At 45.4% G+C, this 26,744-nt stretch overlaps 1 protein-coding gene across 1 annotated transcript; it reads left to right on the forward strand.

The window, feature by feature from the left end:
* The first annotated feature begins 3,620 nt into the window (after window positions 1-3,620).
* TSPAN3 (tetraspanin 3) lies at window positions 3,621-26,267 on the forward strand. The gene is made up of 7 exons (XM_033159955.1): window positions 3,621-3,727; window positions 20,368-20,559; window positions 20,971-21,045; window positions 22,489-22,590; window positions 23,172-23,324; window positions 24,008-24,091; window positions 26,133-26,267. Exons 1-7 carry the CDS (start codon window positions 3,665-3,667, stop codon window positions 26,223-26,225), a joined length of 762 nt encoding a protein of 253 aa, XP_033015846.1. The 5' UTR covers window positions 3,621-3,664; the 3' UTR covers window positions 26,226-26,267.
* The last annotated feature ends 477 nt before the right edge of the window (window positions 26,268-26,744 follow it).

Here is a 26,744-nt window from a genome sequence, read left to right on the forward strand (position 1 = left end):
CTAAAATACTCAAATGATTATTTCCCAACAAGGAAGCATTTCGGAAAGCATCCAAAAACACATTAAATATTTTTCAGAAAGCTGTGTAGAGCAAAATCCATGTCCCCAACATTTCACAGGTAACAATATCATTCATTTCCATTTATTGTATATCACCAAAGGCCTTCACAATGAGCAAAGAGGATAAAAAGCAAAACATTCATCTAAAATCACACAACCTAAGTCTATGATTTACAGCATAAAAATTGAAAATTACAAAGCACTAACATAACTTGAATGAAGCTTCTTAGCTACCAGAGCAAATTCGGGTACCAGATGTGTATTTATCGGCTAAGAATTCAACTATCACTTCCTGGGAAGATCAATCTGAGAACCAATAGAGAATAGATTTAAAAATTTCTCTGGACACCATATGTAAAGGGCAAATTTACAAATAATGCATCCTCAACCTGATTACACCCATAAATGCATTTCCATTCCATGTGTGCTATTCCAAGTATGCTGAGGGCATCTGTTGAAACCTAAACAAAATAAAAAAATTCCTTAGAGACCAACAACAAGGGCTCAACGTAATTGTGGAAAAGCCAGCATCTCAAGGTAGCGAGGCCCTGAATTGTTGTCCTTGATTTGAGGGGATGAAATAGAACAACAGGCGGTGATAATGGATGCTTGTTCTTGGCTGGCGTCATGGTCCAGTTTCCAGTAAGTACACAGAGTACCTGACCACCGTATCTCAACAGGAATACTGCTGTTCCACAAAACAGGGACCTCCTCCCTGAAAACTCTGCTCCAAGTTACTAAGAAGCAGGCTACTGATATTATTGGGACCTGCTAAGTCCAATTTTGTTCACAGAAAGCAAAACTAGGTCATCAGCATATAACAATGGACACAATGCGATCCCCAAGAATCAGAGAGCCTGTTCCATTGTGGCACTCTGCATGTGATACCCTTCCCAGGGAGGTTTGCCTAGTACAAAACTTTATGCAGGGGCGGAGCAAGGGGGCAGGGGGGCTGACGCTTGCTGGCCCGCCACTTGCCTCCATGCCGCGCCGGCTCTGCCCAGGGAGCCGAGTGGCGAAAAAAAACCATTCAGCGGCTTTTTCCGCCACTCAGCTGGCCTTCGGAGATGCGGCGTGGAGGCAAGGGGCGGACCAGCAAGTGTCACCCCCCCCCGGGCCAGCTGGCCCGTCCCTCGCCTCCATGTTGGGGCTCCGCCCAGGGAGATACAGAGACACCACTGTTGTTGAGGCTGCTCAGTCATTTAATCACTATTGCTAAGCAATTGGAAGGAATCTGAGGCATTTCCTTTATCTTCCTTGCTGAAGAGATTGACTCTCTTCCAACAGAAGCAGCTTGCAGTGAGAACAACAGGTACAAGAAAGGATGTGATGCATTACACCTTTAACAGTAGTGGGCTAGCACAAATTAAGGAGAGCAAAACTTTTTTTTAGAAGAATACAATTATTGGGAAATTGTCAGACTCTCCGGCAGACATCTTATTACTTGTGTGGCCCTGAATAACACTTGGATCCTGTACTTTGGCACAACAGCTTATAACATTCTGAACCCGGGGCTGGGGGTGGGGTGGCTAAGGATGAACTGCAGCTTAACTAGCTAGTTTTTTTAAAATGAACTTCACAAGCACTGTTTATCATTCTGCTGTTCCCCTTTTTAATTGACCTTGTTTTTGTGGTGAACCACATTAAGAGTTTGAACCCTTCTAAGCCAAGAAAAATGAGGCAGAGCAGCAGAAAGACCAAATCAGTTCCTAACTGTGCCTATATTTAGTCTGCCCAAGAAAATCTGGGACAAAGCTAACCAGAAACAGCAAACTTGATTGAGATGGGGAAATTGTTAGGTATTTCTAGACCTGTTCATTTGGGGCTAGTTTAATGGGCTAATGAGATGATGGGATAAGATGTTCTAAGATGGTAAACCCCACCAGGTCAGTTAATCCAAAAGCAGGGTGGGGATACTCTTGGGGCTGAGAGATGCTAGAACATGGGTAGGCAAACTAAGGCCCGGGGGCCAGATCCCGCCCAATCGCCTTCTAAATCCAGCCCACGGGCAGTCCGGGAATTAGTGTGTTTTTACATGAGTAGAATGTGTGCTTTTATTTAAAATGCATCTCTGGGTTATTTGTGTGGCATAGAAATTTGTTCATTTCTCCGCCAAAAAAAATATAGTCTGGGCACCCCACAAGGTCTGAGGGACAGTGGACTGGCCCCCTGCTGAAAAAGTTTGCTGACCCCTGTGCTAAACAATGAGCAAAAAGGACCATCACAAATTACATTCATTAGTTGCAGACATTATGATTTCACCCTTGCTTTAGGCACAAATTGGTAGACATGTGTTCATGAAATACAAGTGGGGCCTAACTACATCAAAATGTTGTAGTATGGACCACTCCTGTATAGGGCAGCCAGACAGTCATGCCCTTTTCCAGGATAGTCTATTGCACACAAATACCACTTTCTTCCCCCACTCCCCAGCTGCAGCTCCTGTGGCCTTGGCATATGCTCAGTCATCCTTCCACCTCAGAATCTTGCCTAAAACTTTTATGTTATTCTGCACACCTAAGGGCTTCCCCCACCCTAAGCAGACCTCCCTCTTGTGACTAGACAATACATGCCTTTTTCGGTTTTTTGTCACATAAGGAAGAGAATGAGTTTGGTATGACTTTGGAGGCATTCCATAAAGGCCTCTGCAGAAAACAGGCCCTAAAAAAAAACCACAAAGGAAAACTTCCACAGGTCCCATGTAATTCAACTTGACCTGTCAATCAACAGTGGGGCTGCAAGTGTCAGGACGTTGCCATAATAATACAGCGGACGCTCGGGATGTGAACGTGATCCGTGCGGGAGGCACATTCGCAACCCACAGTGCTGCTTCTGCGCAAAGTGCGATTTAGTACTTCTGCACATGCACTGAAACCCAGAAGTAACCCGTTCCGGTACTTCCATGTTTGGCGCGTCCATATCCCCAAAATGTACAACCTACAGTGAGCGCAACCCAAGGTATGACTGTAATAATAATACTTATTTATACCCCGCCCATCTGGCTGGGTCTCCCCAGCCATTCTGGGTGGCTCCCAACAGAATACTGTATTAAAAACAGGATAAAACACCAGTCATTAAACACTTCCCTAAACAGGGCTGACTTCAGATGTCTTCTGGAAGTCAGGTAGTTGTTTATTTCCTTGACATCTGATGGGAAGGCGGTCCACAGGGCGGCGCCACCACCGAGGAGGCCTCTGCCTGGTTCCCTGCAACCTCAATTCTGGCTGCGAGGGGGTGGGCAGGCGATCCTCTCGCGGCCCCCCGCCCCTCGCCGCCGCCTTCCTCCTCCTCCTCCTCCTCCTCCTCCTCCTCCTGGGAATCCCTCTCCTCCTCTCTCTCTCCCCCCGCCCCCGAACGAAGCAGGCCGGCGGCCATCTTAGAGGCCCTTCCGCCGCCCGAGCGCGTCCTCCGGCATCACGTGACGCGGGCGGCGCCATCTTAAGCCACGGCCAGCCTCGCCCTCCTCGCCGCCCCTCCCGCCGCCACTATGGCGTCACAAAGGGGCGGCGTCACAAAGGGGCGGTGTCACGAGGCGCAGGGCGGCTGAGGGATTCCAGTCGCGAGAGCCGAGGCAGAAGGAGAGGAGGAGGAAGGGGCGTCGGCCATGGGGCAGTGCGGGATCACGTCCTCCAAGACGGTCCTCGTCTTCCTCAACCTCATTTTCTGGGTGAGGCGCCGCGCGAGCGGAGGGGGGGGAGGGGAGGAGGAAGAAGGCGCCCCTCCCGGGCCCCTCCCGCTTCCCTCCCTGTTCAGACACGGATATAAACCGCACGTGTGTACTCCGCACACGCGGGACAGACCCGCCCCGAGGAAGAGCAGAAGGAAGCGAGGCCTGAATGGCGACGGGTCTCCCCTGGGGACGCGGCCTCTCTCGGCCTCGCGGGGCTGGGAAACGGAGGCGCCTCCGCGGGAGGGGATCTCATCCCGTGAAGGGCGACCCTCCCTCGGCGTCTCCCGCTGACCCGGGGGGGGGGGAGGCCGCCCTGCCTCTGGGGTCGCGTGTGGCTTAATCCGAAAGCGGATCCCCCCCCCCCGGTGGGAAGAGAGGGCCGGCGGGATCTCTGCTCCCTGGACCCTCCCTGCCTTGTGGGATGGGAAGGGGAAAGAGCTGCCCCGGGGGGGCCCCCTGCTTTTCGCTTTGGAGCCCGTCCTGCCCTTAGGGGTCGGGAGTGGTTCGCTGTGCCTCAAAGGACATTCACACGGTTTCCGCTCTTAGAAGAGTTGTTTGATTAGGGAAGAAATCCAGCGGCCGCATCTGCCGGGGCCTCGTCGGCCGTGGCGCCGGAGGAAGAGGCTTTTGTGGAGCCAGTTGAGGTCCTGCCCCTTTTGCTCCACAACGGCATCCTTCCCAATAGTTTGGAGAGAGAAGGGAACATAAAACCCGGCGCTGTTCTTAGCAACTACAGGGAAATGTGGGAATTGGGTCTGCCCCAAACTACGAAAATGTACATGGGGGGCAGAGGTGGTATTTAAGATTGGGTCGGGCACAAAGTGTGCACAATTTTCAAGATTGGCCCTGTGTTACATAAATGGTTTGTGCCAAATTTTTATTCCCCCTCATATTTAAATTTATAGCTAGATGAGCTCAGACTTTTTTGGGGAGGAGGGGCTGTTGTCAATATTAAGGTGATGTATGCAGGTTAGTAGAACAGCAGTTTAGAAAAAAAAATTCTCTAGAAGATGGAGAGATGGGAAGGAACACATGAGATCAGCATAACCTAATTTAAGGGAATACAATTGAAGAACATGATGGCATGTACAGTATAACCTTCAAGCGCCAGTGGGCTGGAGTTCAAATTACTGTAATGCCAGATTCATTATGCCAGCTGTTTGAAAAAAAAAGGCTCTGGAATGCAGTAATACTATATTAATAAGCAAAAATAACATTGCTATAAATAGTACTTCTACAGTTCAGTTGTTACTAACTTCTAGACCTTTCAGTGTTATGTGGCATGTTTGTTTGGCAGCTCCCAGTAAGCTTCTCTTGATTTTCCTCAAATTGTTTTGGTATGGCAGTATGAATAGATGCCAATTACAAATACAACATTAGGCAGTTTCAAAGTTTTTAGTTTTGTTTACCAAATAAAAGTAAAATAAACATACTATGTTAGATCACACTTTAGGACATCAGAACATTTTCCAGTTCAAAGAAAAATATACTGTGCTATTTGCACTAATTTGCATAGAGTTATTAGCTTTGGAACATTTTCAATAAGCACTGGTGCTGCTTTTGACCATCATGTCTTTGGTATAATTCCTAGGTGTCTGCTGGGACACTGTGCATGAAAATTGGGCGCCCTGCCACTGGGCAATGATCCTCCTTCATCAAACGTCCCAGATAAGATTAGGGTACAGTAGTTTGCAGCAACAGAAATATAGCTGCAGATGGAAACATTTGTGCCACAGCTGTTTTTAGATCATAGAGGTGATTTTGTATACAAGGGAAAAGTAGAATTAAAGAGATAGAAGTAAAAAGTAAAAATAAACCAAGTTATAATTTAAAGACTACAAAAGTAAGCAAACCAGTGTTAGAAACTGGAACAGAAAAGCTATTTGCCTCCTGGAACCTGGGTTACAGGAGCAAAAACAGAATGGCTAGTTGCCATCCCCCCCCCCCCAAAATGTGGGAGCACTTTCTGTTTTTTTGAAACACCTGAACTAATACACAATTCAGTGACACATTGTTAATATCACATCTTTAATAGCAATTCTTAATCGGACGCCACAAACATAAATGGGGCTCAGTCTCAGCAATAGTAGCCCACCATAAGTGTTTATAAATACTGGGCTGAGGGTGTGTGTGTGTGTGTGTATGTATATGTATATGTATGTACACACACACAGACAGACACACACAGCCAATTGTGTTACGTCTCAGCTTCAGCAAGTACTGCAGTCACAGTTAAAAAGCACTCCCATACAAAAACACATGCATGCCTCCTTAGCAGCAGAGCAAAGGCCAAGAGAGAGGTGGGGGTGGCAGAGGGCTTTGCGGTTTGCTTACTTACACAAGAGTACCACAATGGAGTCTCTTCAGCATGTAAAAAGGCTTCTGGGGAGGGAATGCCAGGTGCTCAGCCGCAGAAACCTTGCAGCAGGAAATCTCCGCTTGGTTCCATGGGGGCTTTCCTGAGTTGCCAAAGGCGCCTGGTTAGTTTCGAACACTGAAGCAAATGCAAGGCTTTTTAAAAGCAGTGCCTTATAAAAGATTTCAGCCAGACCATTGTATGCTTAAAGTGCCAAGCAATGTGCTTCTCTAGAAGGCAGGAGGGTGGAAGATGTATGGGATACAGTGAACACTATAATATGGTGGTCAGCTTTTCTTTTGCGCTGAGATGAGAAGGCTCATCCACTGTTTCCAAGTTAGTGTTGCTCTGAAGGCAATATTGCTGCTGAGATGGGGGAATAGTTCAGTTCTCTGGCAGTTTCAGAAAATCTGTAAGCAAAGGATGCAAATAAGTTGGCCTGTATCAATTTAGAGCTAGTGGGAAATGTTGCATTTCAAACTACCTACTGTTGTATAAAAGCATTTGAGTTAAAGCTGTTGTCAACAGGTATTCTAAGACTCCGGGGAGGCAGAGGCGAGCCTGAGCTGCCTTGGAGTAACAGCTCCAATATTGACAAAAAGGTCACTGTATATTTCAGGAGGGTTTCTGGTATTCAAATCCATTTTTCCCTGCAACTAGGAGAAACTACTGTACTCTTTAAAATGACAGTGGAAACATGCTAGGTTTTTTCATCACAGGCTAGGGGAAATTAGGAAATTCATCTGCTATTTTAACTGGAGAAGGTGCCTCTTTTATGAGGATATACAAGAATTGGAGCTTGTCAAATTAACAGGCAGCAGAGTTGGGTTAGTAAAGACAATAGAAAAACACTTCCCACAATTCATATGGAATTTATTACCACAGCATGATGATAGAAGGTGATTTGGCAAATGAGTGGAGGAGAGAGCACTCTGCACTGGAGGCAAATGGAGCCCCCTTGTTTAGAGGCAGGTGTGCAGGATACAGTTTGCCAGAGGAGGGGTGGGCAAAAGTAAGAAAGGGCGATTGATTGCCTTCATGCCCAGTTTGTGGTTGGCCTATCTGACAAAGAGGACGCTGGACTAGATGGACTTCTGGTCTGATCAAGCTAGATACCCTGCTAGATACCCTGCTTTTTACGTTCTTACTAAATTTTCACATGGAGCGCATTTAGTACAGAATAGGGACACTGCGGGAGGCAGTGAAGGATAGGCGTGCCTGGCGTGCTCTGTTCCATGGGGTCACGAAGAGTCGGACACGACTGAACAACAACAACAACAAGGGACATATTTACTCCCCTAACCCTTGGTCAGCCAGTGCATCCTTAGATATCTGTCTCACCATGGTTTAATATGTGTAGCTCTTAAGATCTTGCTATTTAACAAACTTGATTTAAGAAGTGTAAAAACACACCAGAGCATTACAGAACAGAGAGTTGGAAGTTCTCTGTAGATTTTAAAAAATGGTTTTCTTGGCGGCTTTTCTATCATACAGCTCTCAAAGGTGTTGCGTTGTACAGAACAATTGCAGCACATTCCTTAATAGCTGTTGGATGTATACTAGTTTAGCTTGGCTCCTGTCTGGGTTCAGCTTAGTGATGCCTAGGTGCACCAAATAAGATTGATTAGTACCTGAGCCTATGAATTATTACTAAGATTGAAACTTGAGAACTGCAGCTAATGTTCTATCCTCCTCTTCAAAACCGAACAAGTGTAACGTGAACACCATTTGAGAGCAGTGAGCTCCTAAGGCAGAACAAGTGGCTCACAGTGGCTTAGACATGCATCGGTTTCTGTTGACCTGGAGCAGCATGCTGTTTCTCTTGGGATCTCTCTGGGCACCTTTTCTTTCACGGCAGCCTCAAATTGCATGTAACTTCATCTTGGAAGAAGCTTGCTGTGGGCTTCATTGCTCTTACACAGATCAAGGAAGATGGTAGTGCTGAAGAGCCAGCTCAGGTTACAAAGTGCACAGAAGAGAATGAGGCCATTGTTGTCCTTCATACCTTTCTTTCCCCGTTATATTCTCTCTCTCTCTCTCTCTGTCTCTCTTTCTCTCTCCCTCCCTCCCTCCCCCCATTTCCTGTTGCCACACATTGGGAGTTTTTTCAATACTGTACTAAGCCAGAGGTTTTCAACCTTTTTGAGTTCCTGGCTCCCTTGACCAGCTACATTTTGTCTGTGGAGAAAGCAGTTCTTTAGAGGGCAATCTGTTGCATCTGATTCTGGTAATCTGGGGTCAGAGACTGTATGACCCTGAATACCAGTTATTGGGACATAATAGCAGAAGAGGGCTTTTGCCTTTATATCCTGCCTATGACATCTGGTTGACTTATTAGTGGAAATGGCACGCTGGACAATGTTCCAGCAGGGCCATTTCTCTGTTTTGTGATGCTTTTTACAAAACAACAACTGCTATAGTTTTGAACTGCATTTCAGTCAAGAGATGGGAATGGGGGTTGTCTCCCAGTACTGACAACCTTTATATGTTTGATGAGAAACGTATTCAGTGTACGGTACATGCGTGGACATAATTTGAACCCCAGGCTGCATCAGTGGTTGCAATGCCTTCAACAGGCATTCCCAAACTGCTTTCCATGGACCATCAGTGGTCAGCAGTGCTATTGACCAGGTGCCCCTTAAACCTACATTACAGGCGCAACATTGAAATGTCTTTTTTCCCTTTAAGATTACAAAGCAAAAAAAATGCTTTTTGTATATTGTCGACGTTAATATATTTTACAATTCAGTCACACATTTTACCAATTACAGTAGTCTTTTTTTTAAAAAAACCACGTGAACTAATACACAGTTCACATCCAGAGCCGTCTCATCCATAGAAGCCGGTGGCGCGGTGCGCCAGGGCGCTGGGCGCCCCAGGGGCGCCCCCGCGAGCCCGCCGGCATACCGGGCTCCTCCTCCCCAACCCGCCCCCGCCCCCACGGGCAGGCGGGCACTCGCGCGCCGGCGGGCGGGCTGTAAGCCGCCCGCCCTCGCCTCCCAGAGCCCCAGCTGGAGCGGCGCGGGGCTTTGCGCGACCTTCCAGCACTCCAGCTGGGGCTCTGGGAGGGGGTGGGCGAGCGGGGGGTGAGGCGAGCGGGGGGTGAGGGGCGTGGCGCTGGAGCGGCGCGGGGCTCTGCGCGCCCTTCCAGCGCTTCCGGGATGGGAGGCGAGGGCGGCCGGCTCGCGCTCCCGCGCAGCTCGCGCTCCGCGCGCAGCCGGCCGCCCGCCCGATGCAGCGCGAGCTGCCCAGCAGCGCCGCGCCGTCCAGCTGCGCGCGGAGCGCGAGCTGCGCGGGAGCGCGAGCCGGCCGCCCTCGCCTCCCATCCTGGAAGCGCTGGAAGGGCGCGCAGAGCCCCGCGCCGCTCCAGCGCCACGCCCCTCACCCCCCGCTCGCCCACCCCCCTCCCAAGGGGCGGCAAGCGCGGGAGGGAGGCGGCGGAGAGGCGGCATGGCGGGGGCGCCGGAGGGATAGCCGCGCCAGGGCGGCAGATCCCCTTAAGACGGCTCTGTTCACATCAGTGACACATTTGTAATATCACATTTGTAATAGTAATTTAATAGCAATTGTTAATTGGACACCACAAAAATAAATGGGGTTCAGCCTCAGCAATAGTGACCAACCATAAGTATTTGTAAATACTGGGGTGTGTGGCTGTATATATATACACACACACACAATCTCAATCTCTCTCTTTCTCTGCCAAATATGTTATGTTTCATTTTCAGCAAGTACGGCAGCCACAGTTAAATGTCTTATTATATCAAAATTCTTGGCAGAACAGGCCTAACAGCACAATCCTAACCATTTCTACACAGAAATAAATCCTACTGAAATCAAAAGGGCTTACTCTCAGGCATATGGGATTGGGATTGCAACCTAATTCATTATTTTTGAATAGTACCTCTCCAGCAACATGCTTATGAACACTCCTTTCTCAAGATACCATTTTTTTGCAGGTCTGCCTGTATAGCTGAGTCTTCAAAATCCTGCTACATGAAAGGTTGGGCATACCTGAGATGCCACAATTACTGTGGCAAAATAACTCTGTAAATGTTAATTCATTTTGCAGACCTTCCTTTTAATACCCACAATTTGAGAATCTCTTAAAACATTGAAAGATTAATGTTAGCACAACCCTCCCCCTTCATGGGGGCCATGTCCTCTCAAGAGTGTTTCCTTGTGTAAATGCAGCTAATGGGACCCCATTATTAGAGATTCATCACAATAAAAAACAAGATGTCAGACTTGTGCTACAGTGGCATAAATGAAGCAAATATTTGTATACTGCAGCCACCTTCATTACCTACTTGATTTGTAAATTTAAAATTAAAAAGCATGACAATATCCCTGTGTTCTCTCTAACACAACTGTGTTTCAGTGATGCTGGGCATGCATTTTTTTCTGAAGAGCAGAGATGTTGTGCTGGGATAGACCCTGTGTGCTCTGCAAGTTTTGCAGCTGTCTTACAAATGGTTCTGTGATCTCCTGGTGAGCTGCCCTTTCTTTTCCTTCCGCGCAGTCAGTCTAGAAGCGGGCCTCTCTTTCAGATACTTAAGGGAATCTCCGTGGACACTAGTATTTGTACTGGCAACTGAATCCCTGCATGTTTAATGAAGGTGCAGCTAAACACTCGCTTGGGATTTCCTCATGCAAACACACTTAACATTGTTACCCTTGAAGAACCATTAATAACTATGATCAGGTTTGATGGATGGGCGAGTGCTTCTGGGCGATGAGTGCAGAGATCGAGTTCTCTCCTGGTAGTTCAGGGACATTGAGGTTTCTGTGAATGGGAGAAAGTAGATTCCTTTGCTCAAGCCATAGTTAGCCTATGATTGCTAATACAGTGGTACCTTGGTTAACATACGCTTCAGGTTACAGACTCCGCCAACACAGAAATAACGCTTCAGGTTAAGAACTTAGCTTCAGGATAAGAACAGAAATCATGCTCTGGCGGTGCAGCGGCAGCTGGAGGTCCCATTAGCTGAAGTGGTGCCTCAGCTTAAGAACAGATCTCCGGAACGAATTAAGTATGTAACCAGAGGTACCACTGTAATCAAAAGGAATGGTGGTACAGTGGTACCTTGGGTTACAAACACCTCGGATTACAAACATTTCGGGTTATGAACTCTGCTAACCTGGAAGTAGTACCTGGGTTAAGAACTTTGCCCCAGGATGAGAACAGAAATCGCGTGGCGGCATTAGCTAAAGTGGTACCTCAGGTTAAGAACAGTTTCAGGTTAAGAACGGACCTCCGTAATGAATTAAGTTTGTAACCAGTGGTACCATTGTATTTCGAAGACATGAGTCTTCTCTCTTGGATTGGAAATAATATATTGTGTTTTGCAGTATGTAGTATTTTAATGGACTTCAGATTAGCGTTTGACTTCTTAGGAGATAACGTGAAAGACTCCCCAAATGTCTTTTGACAACTTTGTTTCTAACATCTGCTCTACTTGGAAGAGGTATTACTTTTTTTCTTTAAATAAAAGCCCTTTAATTCTGCATGTTTGGGTGCCTCATTCCCTGATTTCTGGCAAGTGTGATTACGTATTTCTTTAAGCTGGTGTGGGATAGAGCAGAACAGTGTGGTGTGACACTGATTTTGCCATACTGATTTTAAAAAATTAATGCATTCTAAATGATTTCCACATACATTGCACAGTTGCATTACACATACTTGACTGGCATTATGACTCTGGCATTTGTTAAACAACTTCCATAGCCATGTATGGACCTAATCTAAAATAACTATGGTGGGGCTTTGGCAGGTAGCTCAATGTAGGGTTGGAATACCAGTCAATTGGCTGCCTGTTCTGTGACTGGGAGTTATATAGTCCATGAATACAATAAATACTCTTCCCTTAAGGAGCGACTTTTCCTTTCTGTTGTTATCATGGGTTGCTTCCCATCTTTAGAATTCCCTCCTCAGAAAGGCTTGTCTGGCACCCTTCATTTTAACATGGTAAAGGTAAAGGGACCCCTGACCGTTAGGTCCAGTTGCGGATGACTCTGGGGTTGCAGCGCTCATCTCGCTTTAGTGGCCGAGGGAGCCGGCGTACAGCTTCCGGGTCATGTGGCCAGCAGGACTAAGCTATGTGTTATATTTACAGGTAGGTAGCCATGTTGGTCTGCCATAGTCAAAACAAAATAAAAAATTCCTTCCAGTAGCACCTTGTTGTTGTTGTTCAGTCGTTCAGTCGTGTCCGACTCTTCGTGACCCCATGGACCAGAGCACGCCAGGCACGCCTATCCTTCACTGCCTCTCACAGTTTGGCCAAACTCATGTTAGTAGCTTCGAGAACACTGTCCAACCATCTCATCCTCTGTCGTCCCCTTCTCCTTGTGCCCTCCATCTTTCCCAACATCAGGGTCTTTTCTAGGGAGTAGCACCTTAGAGACCAACTAAGTTTGTTCTTTCTCTCTATATGTGGGGTGTGTGTGTGTGTGTGTGTGTGTTATATGTTAGCACTGTGCTAAGATGACATTCTTTACCTTGGTTTTTAATCAACAACAAGATGCTTTGCTGCACCTGTTTTGTGGTCCTGGTTTTATTGATACTTGTTTATTTGGTAGTTTTGCTGGATGTTTTGGTTCACTTCAGTTGTAAACTAACATGAACCCGTTGGATTAAAAAAGCTAGATATGCATGTCTGAATTAAATAAATAAATGCATTGGGTGTGTGGCTGCTATTGCTGCTGTTCTTGCTTGGGGGGTGAGCAGCTGCTAAGGAAACTTAAAAGTTATTTGAAGTTTGTACAGTGTTGGGAAGTAGCGCCCAGCAAAATAGTATTGTAAGAGATTGTGTTAACTATTCTTAAACAGATTTGAATGGATTTTACCGTATTTATTTTTTTAAAAGACTGATGTACGATATTTGACAGGCCTAGTCGCTTTTTGCTTATTTCTGCTCCTGATGTTGGGACAGGAATAGCTATGTTTGCTAAACTTTCCTTGAAGTGCTGTATGATTTTGGAATGGCTGTTTGCTTCCATTTTTCAAAAGGCCATACCTGAAATAACCCAAGGGAATCAAAACAGCAGCAAAAAAGTGGGAAAACACCACTTTACGCTTTTAAAATTTTATTGTGCTGGCAATATTCACAATTCATTTTCAGCTCTGTGATCTTGTTTTTATTTTTTTAAAAAAAACAAAGGGTGCCTAGACATTGCGTTGTTGCGACTGTAACCTAGGCTTCTTCTTAGAACACTTGCTAGACTTCAGAGAACCACAGGCAATTATAGGCTCTTGAAAGGTAAAGGGACCTCTGACCATTAGGTCCAGTCGTGTCCGACTCTGGGGTTGCGGTGCTCATCTCGCTCTATAGGCCAAGGGAGCTGGTGTTTGTCCACAGACAGCTTCCGGATCATGTGGCCAGCATGACAAAGCCACTTCTGGCAAACCAGAGCAGCACACGGAAACGCTGTTTACCTTCCCGCGGGAGTGGTCCCTATTTATCTACTTGCACTTTGATGTGCTTTCGAACTGCTAGGTGGGCAGGAGCTGGGACCAAGCAACAGGAGCTCACCCCGTCGCAGGGATTTGAACCGCCGACCTTCTGATTGGCAAGCCCTAGACTCTGTGGTTTAACCCACAGCGCCACCTGGGTCCCTATAGGCTCTTTAGGCTCTTTACACATTGCTTAATAACTTGTGGCATATGCTGCCATAGAATGTGCCACAGAATAGGCTGGTTTATGTAGGGGTTTTTTTAGGAGCACATTAAAGAAGCATGGATACATCAGTTGTTGTTCAGTCGTTCAGTCGTGTCCGAATCTTCGTGAACCCATGGACCAGAGCACGCCAGGCACGCCTATCCTTCACTGCCTCTCGCAGTTTGGCCAAACTCATGTTAGTAGCTTCGAGAACACTGTGGATACATCAGTAACTACAGGTAAAACTCGAAAAATTAGAATATCGTGGAAAAGTTCATTTATTTCTGGAATTTAACTTAAAAGGTGGAACTAATATATGAGATAGACTCATGACATGCAAAGTGAGATATGTCAAGCCTTTATTTGTTATAATTGTGATGGTTATGGCATACAGCTGATGAAAACGCCAAATTCACAATCTCAGAAAATTAGAATATTGTGAAAAGGTGCAGTACTCAATCCATAACACCTGCAAAGGGTTCCTGAGCCTTTAAATGGTCTCTCAGTTTGGTTCAGTAGGAATCACAATCGTGGGAAAGGCTGCTGACCTGACAGTTGTGCAGAAAACCATCTTTGAGACCCTCCATAAGGAGGGAAAACCTCAAAAGGTAATTGCAGAAGAAGTTGGATGTTCCCAAAGTGCTGTATCAAAGCACATTAATGGACAGTTATGCAGAAGGGGAAAGTGTGGAAGAAAAAGGTGCACAAGCAGCAGGGATGACTTCATCCTGGAGAGGATTGTCAGGAAAGGACCATTCAAACGTGTTGGGGACTTTCACAAGGAGTGGACTGAGGCTGGAGTTAGTGCATCAAGAGCCACCATACACAGATGGATCCTGGAGATGGGCTTCAGATGTCGTATTCCTCTTGTCAAGTCACTCCTGATCGAGAAACAATGTCAGAAGCTTCTTACCTGGGCTAAAGAAAAAAAGAACTGGTCTGTTGCTCAGTGGTCCCAAGTCCTCTTCTCTGATGAGAGCAACTTTTGCATCTCATTTGGAAACCAAGGACCCAGAGTCTGGAGGAAGAATGGGGAGGCACACAATGCCAGATGCTTGAAGTCCAGTGTGAAGTTTCCACAGTCTGTGTTGACTTGGGGAGCCATGTCATCTGCTGGTGTTGGTCCAATGTGCTTCATTAAGTCCAGGGTCAACGCAGCCGTCTACCAGGAGATTTTGGAACACTTCATGCCTCCTTCTGCAGATGAGGTTTATGGGGATGCTGACTTCATTTTCCAGCAGGACTTGGCACCTGCCCACACTGCCAAAAGTACCAAAACCTGGTTCAGTGCCCATGGGATTACTGTGCTTGATTGGCCAGCAAACTCGCCTGACCTGAACCCCATAGAGAATCTATGGGGCATTGCCAAGAGAAAGATGAGAGACATGAGACCGAGCAATACAGAAGAGCTGAAGGCCACTATTGAAGCATCCTGATCTTCCATAACACCTCAGCAGTGCCACAGGCTGATAACATCCATGCCCACCGCATTGTGGCAGTAATTGATGCGAAAGGGGCCCAAACCAAGTACTGAGTACATATGCATGCATGCTTCTACTTTTCAGAGGTGCACTATTGTTCTATTTGCAATCCTTATTTTGTTGATTTCATTTAATATTCTAATTTTCTGAGATTGTGAATTTGGGGTTTTCATCAGCTGTACGCCATAATCATCACAATTATAACAAAGGCTTGGCATATCTCACTTTGCATGTCATGAGTCTATCTCATATGTTAGTTTCATCTTTTAAGTTGAATTTCTGAAATGAATGAACTTTTCCACAATATTCTAATTTTTCGAGTTTCACCTGCATTAACTATGATGGCCAAATGGAACCTCTGAATATTAGACAGGAGGGGAGAGCTGGTTCCTTAGTTTTCTGAGTGTCCCAGAAGTGCTGGTTGCTATGAAAAGGGAGAGGGGGAGCCGATGCACCCTTTGGGTCAGATTCATCAGGACTCTGTTTTCAAGATTGCCTTTGCCACTCTGCTCTTGGTATTCCAGGCTGAGGTGGATTATCTTGATCCATTCCAGTTGGGCTTCAAAACTAGTCTTTGGGTGATATTCCATGTGTTTGTCATGGAGTAGACTTGTCAAAATCAGTGGAACTGTTCTGAGGGTGACCAGTATTGGATATCACCTTATATTTTGACTCTATTCTAGAGGGCAACATGACTGCCCTTTCTCCAAGGATCCCAGGATAGCTCCATGGTTCTCGCCCTCTCTTTCCTAGTCTCCACTCCCATGCCTTCTTTTCTCACAATCCTGTGAGTAAACTGCAGTTATGAGTGGCCCCAATCCCCCATGATGAGCTTCATGGCTGCCTGGAAATGTCAACCGGGATCTTCCTAGTCCTAGCTCAACACTTAACAGCTACACCACACATAGGAAGCTGCCGTATGTTGGTGGGACAGGCAGTGTCTTGCCCTGTGTGTGCCCTGCAGTGTTCAGTGGGTTCTCTGAAGTCTTCAAAATGCTTGATCTTTCTTGTGCAAACTCAACCATCTGATTGGCATCATGGGGCCTGGCAGTGTTAGAAACTCAGATATATATGCTCCTTAAACCAGTCGCCAAAATGGAATGCCTAGTTGCCATTTTGGGGGCAGATGACTCGAAAGTCTTTATTTTTCAATATAACTTTTTTTGTTCCTAAAATTCACTCAGATTGTGCAGATAAAATGTAATGGATAGAATTCTACAGGATGTGTTGCTAGTGTGTGAAAACAGTTGATGTTGATGGAAGATAGTTTTACTCATGCAAAATTTAAAGGAGGCAGCTGGTTGAATTGTAAACTGGTACATGCTCCAAAATGGCCTACGTAGATGCTGCTGTGCCATAATCTTCTTTACCTATTTTAAGATTTGGATTGTTGCCAATATCGCAAAAGTGTTAGCGCTGGTATATTTTTGGCTGCCAGTCATTTTCCAGGCTCAGTTTGAGATGCAGGCTGCTGCCTGCAAACCCCTACATGGTCTTGGCCCCACGTACCTTGGCATGCCATTCCCTGTGCAGAGTCTCCTGCCCATTAGCATCTATGGGTGGCTCTCCAGACAATTCAGCTGCATTCCAAGAGCCTGCTATTAAATAGTTCTTTCATGTGGGAGAGTAAAAAAAGGGGGGTTAGTTTACGTAAGCTTATAGTAAGATCCTTATACCAAGTCAGCTGTTATTTGCTCCACATGGCAGCATCTTTCCAGGGTCTGAGGCAGAGGTCCTTCCCATCATCCATGACCTGCGATTTCTAAGTGGGAAATGGAGGTGATTGAACCTGGAAATCTTTGAATGCAAAGCCTGTGCTGTCCAACTGAAAAATGTTCCTCTCTATATGTGAATTTGGTTCTCAGTTTCCTGTTTTTAAGCGGTCTGGATGTGCGATTACAACCTGGTAAAAATGTTTCGTGTGAAATTGTACAAATCTGCCTGTGTCAAATCAGAAGCATACTGGCTGAGATAGAATCACCAGCAGTGTTCAAAACTCCCTTGTTCTAGGTGTGTTTTGTGACATGGAATTTCATTGATGCAAGCCGTTTCTGAGCTCTGGGTGCAGTACTGCGCCTATGATTTCAAATTAAAAGCTGCAGAGTGGAAGGAAAGGAGGACCTTTTTCTGCCTCCCCACTTCCAGCTACTCTCTGAAGACTGGAGAAGAGACCCTCTTAAGAATATATGGGGGGTGGGCAGGGGAAGACATGTGAAAAAGGAACATAATATTTTAGCTGCAGTTCATTCATTTTCAGCTTTGTATTCTTGTTATTTAAAAAATGTACCTAGACATTCTGTTGTTGTGCTCATAACCTCGGTTTAAGGTGCCATTTAGTTCATAGCTTTCATATCTCAGTTTCGCTCTGTCACTGATTGGAAGGTACCACAAAGGTCATCTAGTCAATGTTTTTTGAAATTAAGTACTATTCGGTACAGCTAAGGTGTAGCACATACTGAGCAGTGTTAATTCAGATTCACATCATGCAAGGATTGTTGTCGTTCAGTCATTCAGTCGTGTCCGACTCTTCGTGACCCCATGGACCAGAGCACGCCAGGTACTCCTGTCTCCCACTGCCTCCCGCAGTTTGGTCAGACTCATGTTGGTAGCTTCAAGAACACTGTCCAACCATCTTGTCCACTGTCGTCCCCTTCTCCTTGTGCCCTACATATTTCCCAACATCGGGGTCCTGCTTGGCAGGGGGTTAGACTGGATGGCCCTTGTGGTCTCTTCCATCTCTATGATTCTATGATTCTAGGGTCTTTTCCAGGGAGTCTTCTCTTCTCGAGGTGGCCAATGTATTGGAGCCTCAGCTTCAGGATCTGTCCTTCGAGGTGAGCACTCGGGGCTGATTTCCTTAAGAATGGATAGATTCAGGGTGGATTTGATTTAAATCAAACTGATTTAAATCACTAGTCAGTAAGGCTCAGGGTGGATTTAAATAAAAAGAATCCGATTTAAATTTTAAAAAATCTGTTTTTTTAATTTAAAAAGATTTTTTTTATTTTAAATCCACCCTGAGCCTTACTGACTAGTGATTTAAATCATGATTTAAATCAGTTTGATTTAAAACAAATCCACCATGGATAGGTTTGATCTTCTTGCAGTCCATGGGACTCTCAAGAGTCTCCTCCAGCACCATAATTCAAAAGCATCCATTCTTCGGCGATCACCCTTCTTTATGGTCCAGCTCTCACTTCCGTACATCACTACTGGGAAAACCATAGCTTTAACTATACGGACCTTTGTCGGCAAGGTGATGTCTCTGCTTTTTAAGATGCTGCCTAGGTTTGTCATTGCTTTCCTCCCAAGAAGCAGGCGTCTTCTAATTTCGTGACTGCTGTCACCATCTGCAGTGATCATGGAACCTAAGAAAATGAAGTCTCTCACTGCCTCCATTTCTTCCCCTTCTATTTGCCAGGAGGTGATGGGACCAGTGGCCATGATCTTAGTTTTTTTGATGCTGAGCTTCAGACCATATTTTGCGCTCTCCTCTTTCACCCTCATTAAAAGGTTCTTTAATTCCTCCTCACTTTCTGCCATCAAGGTAGTATCATCAGCATATCTGAGGTTGTTGATATTTTTTCCAGCAATCTTAATTCTGGTTTGGGATTCATCCAGTCCAGCCTTTCGCATGACGCAAGGGTAGTGTCTTACAATAAGATTATAGTGCTTCTGCCACATAAAAACATTAGCATAATAAGATTTCAGGCTTGTGGTTTCATTTGGTTTTTATCACTCAACACAATGGTGTCCCCATCTGTTTTAATAAATTAGACTGGAGATTTAAACGAACCTTTTGCCTGCCTAGTTTACATTTTGGGGAGACTTGGGCAGCTTCTCTCTGATGGCAGGATGCAAGTGTTGGGAAGTTCCAATAGCCCTTGTACCAGTACTTCTTTTCTGGAGCAGCATTGCAGTAATCTGTAGTGGCAATGCAGAGAACTTGACACTTGGAAGCAAACAGCATCAGCAACAGCTGAGTTTTCAGTGGCCTGGAGAAGCCAGCATCTAGGGGACTACAGGGTAGTTTGCAGGAGAGCCAAGATGGTGGAGGGAATTAAGTTCATGGGACAGATGTAAAGACAGATGTGTGTCCCAAGAACTTATGGTCTCCCTTGCAAATGGGCACCAGTGCGGAACATCCATTCTCCATATTGGGGGACAGCCCTTCATCTTGCACTTTTGCTTAGAATTCCCCACACTCATTGTTAGGAACTTTAGCCCTAGACTATGTCTAGGCACCCTTTTTGCTGTGGAATTATTATTATTATTATTATTATTATTATTATTATTATTATTATTCCGTGTACTCTGCCTGATCATAAGTAAACTTTCTTTTTGTTACTTATGAATAAGACTGTGGTGTCTTTATTCTTTTAAGAGGGATTCAAGGGGTCTTACCAGGAAAATATTAGAACACATTTCAATCTGAACAAGGCAGGTTGAATTGTGTATTGTCTTAAGAAACACACAGGTTTACAACAAGTTTTCTGCTGTGTAAAGGAACTTGCTAGTGCAAATCAGGAAAGATATTAATAAACAATATATCCTCTCCTGGCACCCTGAACATTCCCACAGTTGGAAGCGGAAATAATTTTGCACGATTAGCACAATCAGCAGCTTGAGTTGGAAGTTTGCTGGGTTTGGGCAATGGGGCTTAAGCTGGCAATGACTTTTGGTGCAGTCACAATGAGTAATATATAAGGTAGCATTTCTGGTTCCTGGGATTGAAGAATATCAGTTCCTCAAGTTGAGAGGGGAAGGAGTTGGTGCATTTGCCATCTGCTAGAAAGTAGGTCGTTAATTGTCAGGGATGAAATGCTTAGCACCTCAATCCTTAGTAGAAGCTTTGTGTGAGGCAGTTAATAGCATCTCCTGCTGAAGTTTGCTGCGGTTCATGCTTAACCAGTAGCTTGTACTAAGTGGTGATGATTGCAACCATAGATTTGCATAATGCTGCATTTAGTTTGGTATTACTGAGCTACAGCATAACCTATAAAGAAATCACCCCATAAAATATTTGTATATTTGTTGAGCAGAAGCCTGAAAACCTGTGTGTGTTTGCACAAATACACACAACCCAAGTGTTAGGCTAAAAGGAATTCTGATCTTGCCATTTCCCTCCCTTTGTTTTTGCAGGCGGCAGCTGGCATATTGTGCTATGTGGGAGCCTATGTCTTCATCACATACGATGACTACGACCACTTCTTTGAAGATGTTTATACACTCATCCCTGCAGTGGTTATCATAGCGGTGGGGACACTTCTCTTTATCATTGGTTTGATTGGCTGTTGTGCCACGATCCGGGAAAGCCGCTGTGGACTCGCTATAGTAAGTCTGATGTTTGGAAAGGGTTTTCTTTTGACACACTGGCAAGCGTTTCCTCAGAACTGCCAGTGTGTTTTGGAGCCTAGTAGTTGCTGTAAATGCTACCTGTCTTCATCATAAAATAATTGCTTCTTGAAATGCACCATTTGGAATGCTGAGTCAGCAATCCTAAGCTTAGTGTACCTTGTCTAAAGAACCTGTATGCTGAACTTGACGACTATTTTGATCTTTTTGAAATGGTGCATTTGCTTCCTCAAATTACCGGTAGAGTTGAGACTCTAAACACAATGAGTATTGAGTGCATTCACCATTACCGAAGGACTTTATTAGAATATCTTGGTGTAACCTATAAATAGAATAGTTATATCTTCACAAAACTGTAAGCTGCCAACATAACATGTTTTTTTCTTGCAGTTTGTGATCATCCTTCTGTTGGTTTTTATCACTGAAGTTGTGGTGGTTGTTCTGGGCTATATCTACAGAGCAAAGGTAGTTGTCTCTTCTTAAGTGCTGAGTGTTGTGGTGAATTGTGCTTAGGATTCTGTAGCATTGTATTTCTGATAAATAAAATTGCTGGAGGCTATCGGAATGGGATTATAGATGTAAAAATAAAGTGGGCACATGCTAAGAAAAGTATTTTAAAATTTCAAAGAGATAAAGAGCTAGAGAAAAATAAGGTAGCAAGCAAAGAAGTTGGATGACTGTAGCTAACAGAATCAAAAAACTGTAGAGCTGGAAGGGACCCTGAGGATGCAGCTGTCCCATGTGGGGATCGAACCTGCAAACTTGGTGTTATCAGCACCACGCTCTAACCTGCTGAGCTATCCGGGAAGTTACTACTGTATGCCTAGCTGCTGTTCTTATGGCATTCTATCCTGCCTTTGTAGAAATTTCTAAAAACAAAACCCCTAGAGTTAACACTGAACTAGACCCACAGAAATTTCACTAATTTCAAATAGTTGGATGAATTTTAAACAAATGTACAGTATTAAAATGTGTTTTTTAACATCATACATCATTTGTTGCTTGTTGCGGGCCCTCAAACTCTTACTGGTCTCTCCAGTTTTTTATCATCAGATGCTTACAGTTTTAATATGTTTGTGCACTGTTTTATGAGTTTCAGTTGTGTTTTTGTATGCTGGTATTGTTTGTTTGTTATTCTAAACCACTTAGATATTTTTTCAATGTTAAGTGTTTATAAATGCTTTTAAGTAAATCATAAAATCATGGAGTTGTTCAGTTGAAAGGGACCACCTCAGTTAATATGTAGATTTCAGTTAAAAGAAATTTCCCAAAGCTTTTCCCTTGATTGAGGGAGGGTAGAAGCGAAGGAGACCAGAAAATACACAAGGGTTGCAGACATACCAGCTTCCACACTAGAAGGCTGCTGTTTGCCTTCACCCCATCCATTAGTCTTCAACCCATCTTTGCCCCATTTGGGGGCCCCATTTAGATCAAGCTTTGACCAAGTAGTGAGAACCAGCCAGCCAATCAGTTTGAAGCCCTTGCCCTCCAGCTATTTTGAAATCCATTCAGCCCCTCCCCCCCCCCGGGCATGGCTCAATGGACCAGGATCGTCAGAGTTGTGCAAAGCATCTGATCATACCCAGGTTGGGCAAGGCTGGGAGAGGCCACCATTTTCAAATGGTGAGCCAGAGCAATACAAGCAAATGCAGTTGCTTCCAGCTTGGGTCTTGCATTCAAGGTACAGCAGCCTTGCTTGTGCTCTCCCTATGGCAATAGCCGTCTTGTGAGTGAGAAAAGCCCAAAGTCACCACCTGCCTTGCTTCAGAAGGTGAGGCACTCTAAGCGATACATCAGGGAACTGTAACTGAACACACTGATCAAGAGACTCATAAAGGGAATGGGGGCTCAGCAGGCCTCCAAATGGAATAACTTTAGAAAAGAACTTGCACTTGTTTGTTTTAATAGGTGGAGGCTGAAGTCAATCACAGTATTAAGAAGGTGTATGACACATACAATGGAACTAACCCGGATGCTGCGAGCCGTGCTATTGATTATGTGCAGAGGCAGGTGAGAGCCAATGTAAACACTGTCAAGGCAAGCACTGTACTGCTTACGGAAAAGGGAAGAAGTCCACTCCTGGCTTGTTGCTTTCTTTAAGATAGTATTCCTCTTTTCCCTTGCCAACAATGCTAGGAATGATGCTGTCAGAAGGGGTCTTCTGTTTTATTAGTTCTTGCAGGCATTTTGCTTTCTGTGCAGAAGGAAATTTTGAGTGCGGAGCAGCATTTCATCACAAGCTCCTGCCTGTAGCCTGTTTTGGGGAAGCCCAGGCTTACCGCCTCAGTGAGAAGTGGCCTAAGTCTCTGGCCTAGAAGCAGCTGGAGGCACTCTGTGCATGATGTTGCTCACGTAGAAGGGTGCAGGTGTATTGTTCACACATGCTTCCAATACGTTAGTTGGAAGATACCCAATTGCTGCTCATCTTTTGAGATAGGAAGAAGTCTTTCTTTCTAAAGTAGGCAGAGGAATCCTGGAACATGCTGCCTCGCCCCACAGACCTTAATGCTTTGCTAAATATGTATTTCTTTTTAGTGAGCACAATTTGATTCACTGCAGGCATTCTTCACCCTTTCTCTCTCTCTTTGTAGCTGCGCTGCTGTGGAATCCACAACTACAGTGACTGGGAGACCACAAACTGGTTCAAAGAAACGAAAAACAACAGTGTCCCTCTCAGCTGCTGCAAAGCCACCAGCAGCAACTGCACAGGAAGTTTGGCTCACCCCACAGACCTTTATGCCGAGGTGAATAGCTCTTTTGCTTAAGCTGCAAAATTTGCAAGGAAAAGGAGCCACTCTGTGAGGGAGGCTAGGCTGGGGGGGGGGAGCGCAGGTGGACCTGATGCAAGGCCACCCAGCCAGCAAGGCAAAGGTGGCTCTGAACCTAAATGGTTCCCTGGTCTAAGTCTGGTATTTTTTCTGCCATACCCTGCTGACTATTACATATCGACTAGCAAATACCTAAATGTATTTTCACCCAAGTGCTTTGTATATGAGTCCTCATATGCTAAAACAAAATGCTATAAAACCCAGGTTATCACATTGTAGAAAAGGATGACACCAGGAGCACCATCGTTGAAAGAGTTCCACGGAGAAGCACAGGTGCCAAGACTTGCTGCTGCAGGCAGTGCATCTCTCAGCCCTCTTCTAAGGCAGCAACTGTAAGCAAGGGCTTGAGGACAGCGGTTTGTTTGTTTCTTGCCTTTCTGGTTAATGCTTAGAGCAGCCAAGGGTTCCCTTTTGCCTGGCAAGAGTACAGAGGACGCAGAGCAATACACACAACCTGCAGTTTTCTAAGCTCCATAAATTTAACAGACGGCAAAGGGTTTGGATTGGGGAGAGGAGTGTCCCTGAATGTAGCACAAGCATTTTAGAAGAGAAATACTACCGTTAACAGCACCCCCACTGGCTTGTTCTTTTTCCTCAAGGGATGTGAGGCTTTGGTTGTAAAGAAACTACAAGAGATCATGATGTATGTTATCTGGGCAGCTCTGGCATTTGCTGCCATTCAGGTAAGACTTAAAATATGTAACTTTTAATGTGTGTGTTCTCCATCTCCTGCAGAGATTTTTACAAAGCTTTCCCATTTTTTCTGTATTGTTTTGACCAGGTTTACCAGGCAAAAAAACTTCAAATGTCCTTCTGTCTCCATACATGACGGTTCTTAAATGGCCTCATCTCAATATGGGCATTTCTAGAATTGCCAACACTGTTTCCTCAAAGACTGTTTAAGCAGTGTGTTGAACTAAGCACGCAAACATCTGCACAGAACAGCTAGTCCTGAAGTATTGACATAAGTGATATTACACATGGGACTATGCAGTGTGCCCTTCCTGGTTAAACATCCAATTCTGGAACAGATTGAGGTATGCCGGCAAGCAAAGAGGCTTTGCCTGTTGGCACAGTCCCATCCCTGCTGGCTGGGGGGAGTAAGATGCCAGAAGGAGGATTATTCTCTCACCTGGGTGAAGCTAGGCAGGGAAAGGGTGCTTGCAGGTGATTCTCCTCCCACCAGGCCTTCCCATGTGGCCTGGTTTTCATTAAACCACATCTGGGTGTGGGCACGGAGAATCGCAACCACACCAAGTACATTGCAGTCTTTATTTTTCCTTTGCAAGAGAGATTCTTTAAAAGATTTTTCTTTGCAGCCTCTGCTTCAATTCAGGTGGGGCTGCAACGGAAGAGTTACCTGACATCAGGTAATTGACAAGTGAGCAGCTCCGCCCACATGTTCAAATGACCCAGAGGGAGAATTTTGAATCTGGCTTATCAACTAGATAAGCACTTTTCTTGAGTCAAATTTACCTGGTGGTGGTTCATGCTGAAAAGGCATCAACACAAATCAGTTGTTTGAACCTTTACCCTCTTTGCGATAATTTTATCTCCGCAAGTGTTTTAATTGTATCATTTTTAGCATGTTGTGTTTGAGAGGAAACTGATCTTCAGCGAAATTGTCAGATTTTATAAAAGCTGTAGTCAGGGTGCCAAACACTTGAACTTTCCCTACAGAGAATACATGGCAACCAAGGGCAGTGCTTTCCCCCATGTCATTTCTCCTGTTGTGAGTCAGGGCACTTGTGTGATTGATAAACATGCCTGGTGTGCATGTGCCAAGTTCTGCATGTCACAGCCACAGATTTGAACTGTTCCTGCTGAGTACCAGAACCAGATATGTGTGCAGCTTCCTGTATGTGCCAGGGGGCACCCACCCTGCCTCTTCACCTCATGGCAGCCCCCATGGTGGGGTGATTCCTAAAACCTCTGGTGCTAAGGGGAGTTGCAAATAGCAAGCACTTCTGATTCTGAATGAAACACAGAACAAATGAGGGATCGCACAACAGAAAGCACCTTATTTTTCGCACCATAAGACGCACCTAGTTTTTACAGGAGGTAAGGGGGAAAGCCCCATTTTGGGGCGGGGATCAGCTCAAAGTAGTGCAGCTTCTTTTGCAAAGGGGGAAAGCCCCTTTTTTGAGGATCAGCTTAAAGTTGTTGAGCTTACTTTGCAAAGGGGAAAAATCTGTTTTTATGGGGTTCAACTCACAGTTCTGCAGCTTTTTGCAAAGGAAAGGGAGCCATTGCTACAGTTTCCAGACAGATAATCTAATCAGCCAGTCACATGTCGCTGGGGAAACAAACAGCCTCCTTCTGCAGAACATTCAACAATGGAGGCCTGGGCAAGGGGGAGGGGCTGGAAAGGGCGCCAGTGACCCTTATCTCTCCCAATCGCTTGCTGATCAGCGGCTTCCTTTCAACACCCCCTTCTCTCTTTGTATTAAAAAAAGCACGATCTGCTTTTGGCCCCTGGGCAATTCGGCTCCAGGGACCATGCATTTGCTCCATAAGACGCACAGACAGTTCCCCTTACTTTTTAGCGGGGGGGGGGGGGGGGAGTGCGTCTTATGGAGTGAAAAATACGGTGGCTGGCAATACCCTCCTGAAACAGAATGGCTTGAATTGCGTTTGTGTGGTGTCTGGGCAGCTTTCAGAAGGCCAATACCTGGTACAAATAATGCTGCTGTGTTCTCAGTTTCCTTCTCCTCTTCTCTGCAGCTGCTGGGTATGCTGTGTGCCTGCATCGTGCTCTGCAGGAGGAGTCGGGACCCTGCTTACGAGTTGCTCATCACAGGAGGAACCTACGCATAGAAGCTGCTGCAAACCTAAGCTTGAACACCATTTTCTCCACTCCAGTGGTTTGCTTGAGTCAGCTGCAGCAGTTCCTTCGCTGGCTTTGACTGGATGAAAGTCCATTTTTCATAAACTGGGACGGCAGGAACATTCACTGGTGATGGGCAAAGGCTTGGCTTTCAGTACCTCCCTATTACTGTGACCCCCTACTACCTTAGCCAGCTTTCCACATATCTAGACATCATAGCAACCAAGTAAACACTATTTTGAGACCATTTATTAGGGGAAGAGAGCAGCTTGGCACAAAAGCTAAAGGTAACCTTGGTAAGTTACTGCTAGAAGTGGTACTGATTTGATTCTTGCATGTGGAGTCTTTCATCAGAAGGACTCCACATGCAAGAATCACTGAGCAATTGGCCAGAGTTTATATGAGGAAAGTCTGGTACCTTCATTTTGCAACACCCCTTCTTTCCCACCCCCACCCCCCCCTTTCTGCTGCTTGCCTTTCACCAGTGTTTGTTGAGCATTACGTCAAGT

This window comes from Lacerta agilis, chromosome 9 (assembly GCF_009819535.1).
Source record: "Lacerta agilis isolate rLacAgi1 chromosome 9, rLacAgi1.pri, whole genome shotgun sequence".
Classification (NCBI taxonomy): domain Eukaryota; kingdom Metazoa; phylum Chordata; class Lepidosauria; order Squamata; family Lacertidae; genus Lacerta; species Lacerta agilis.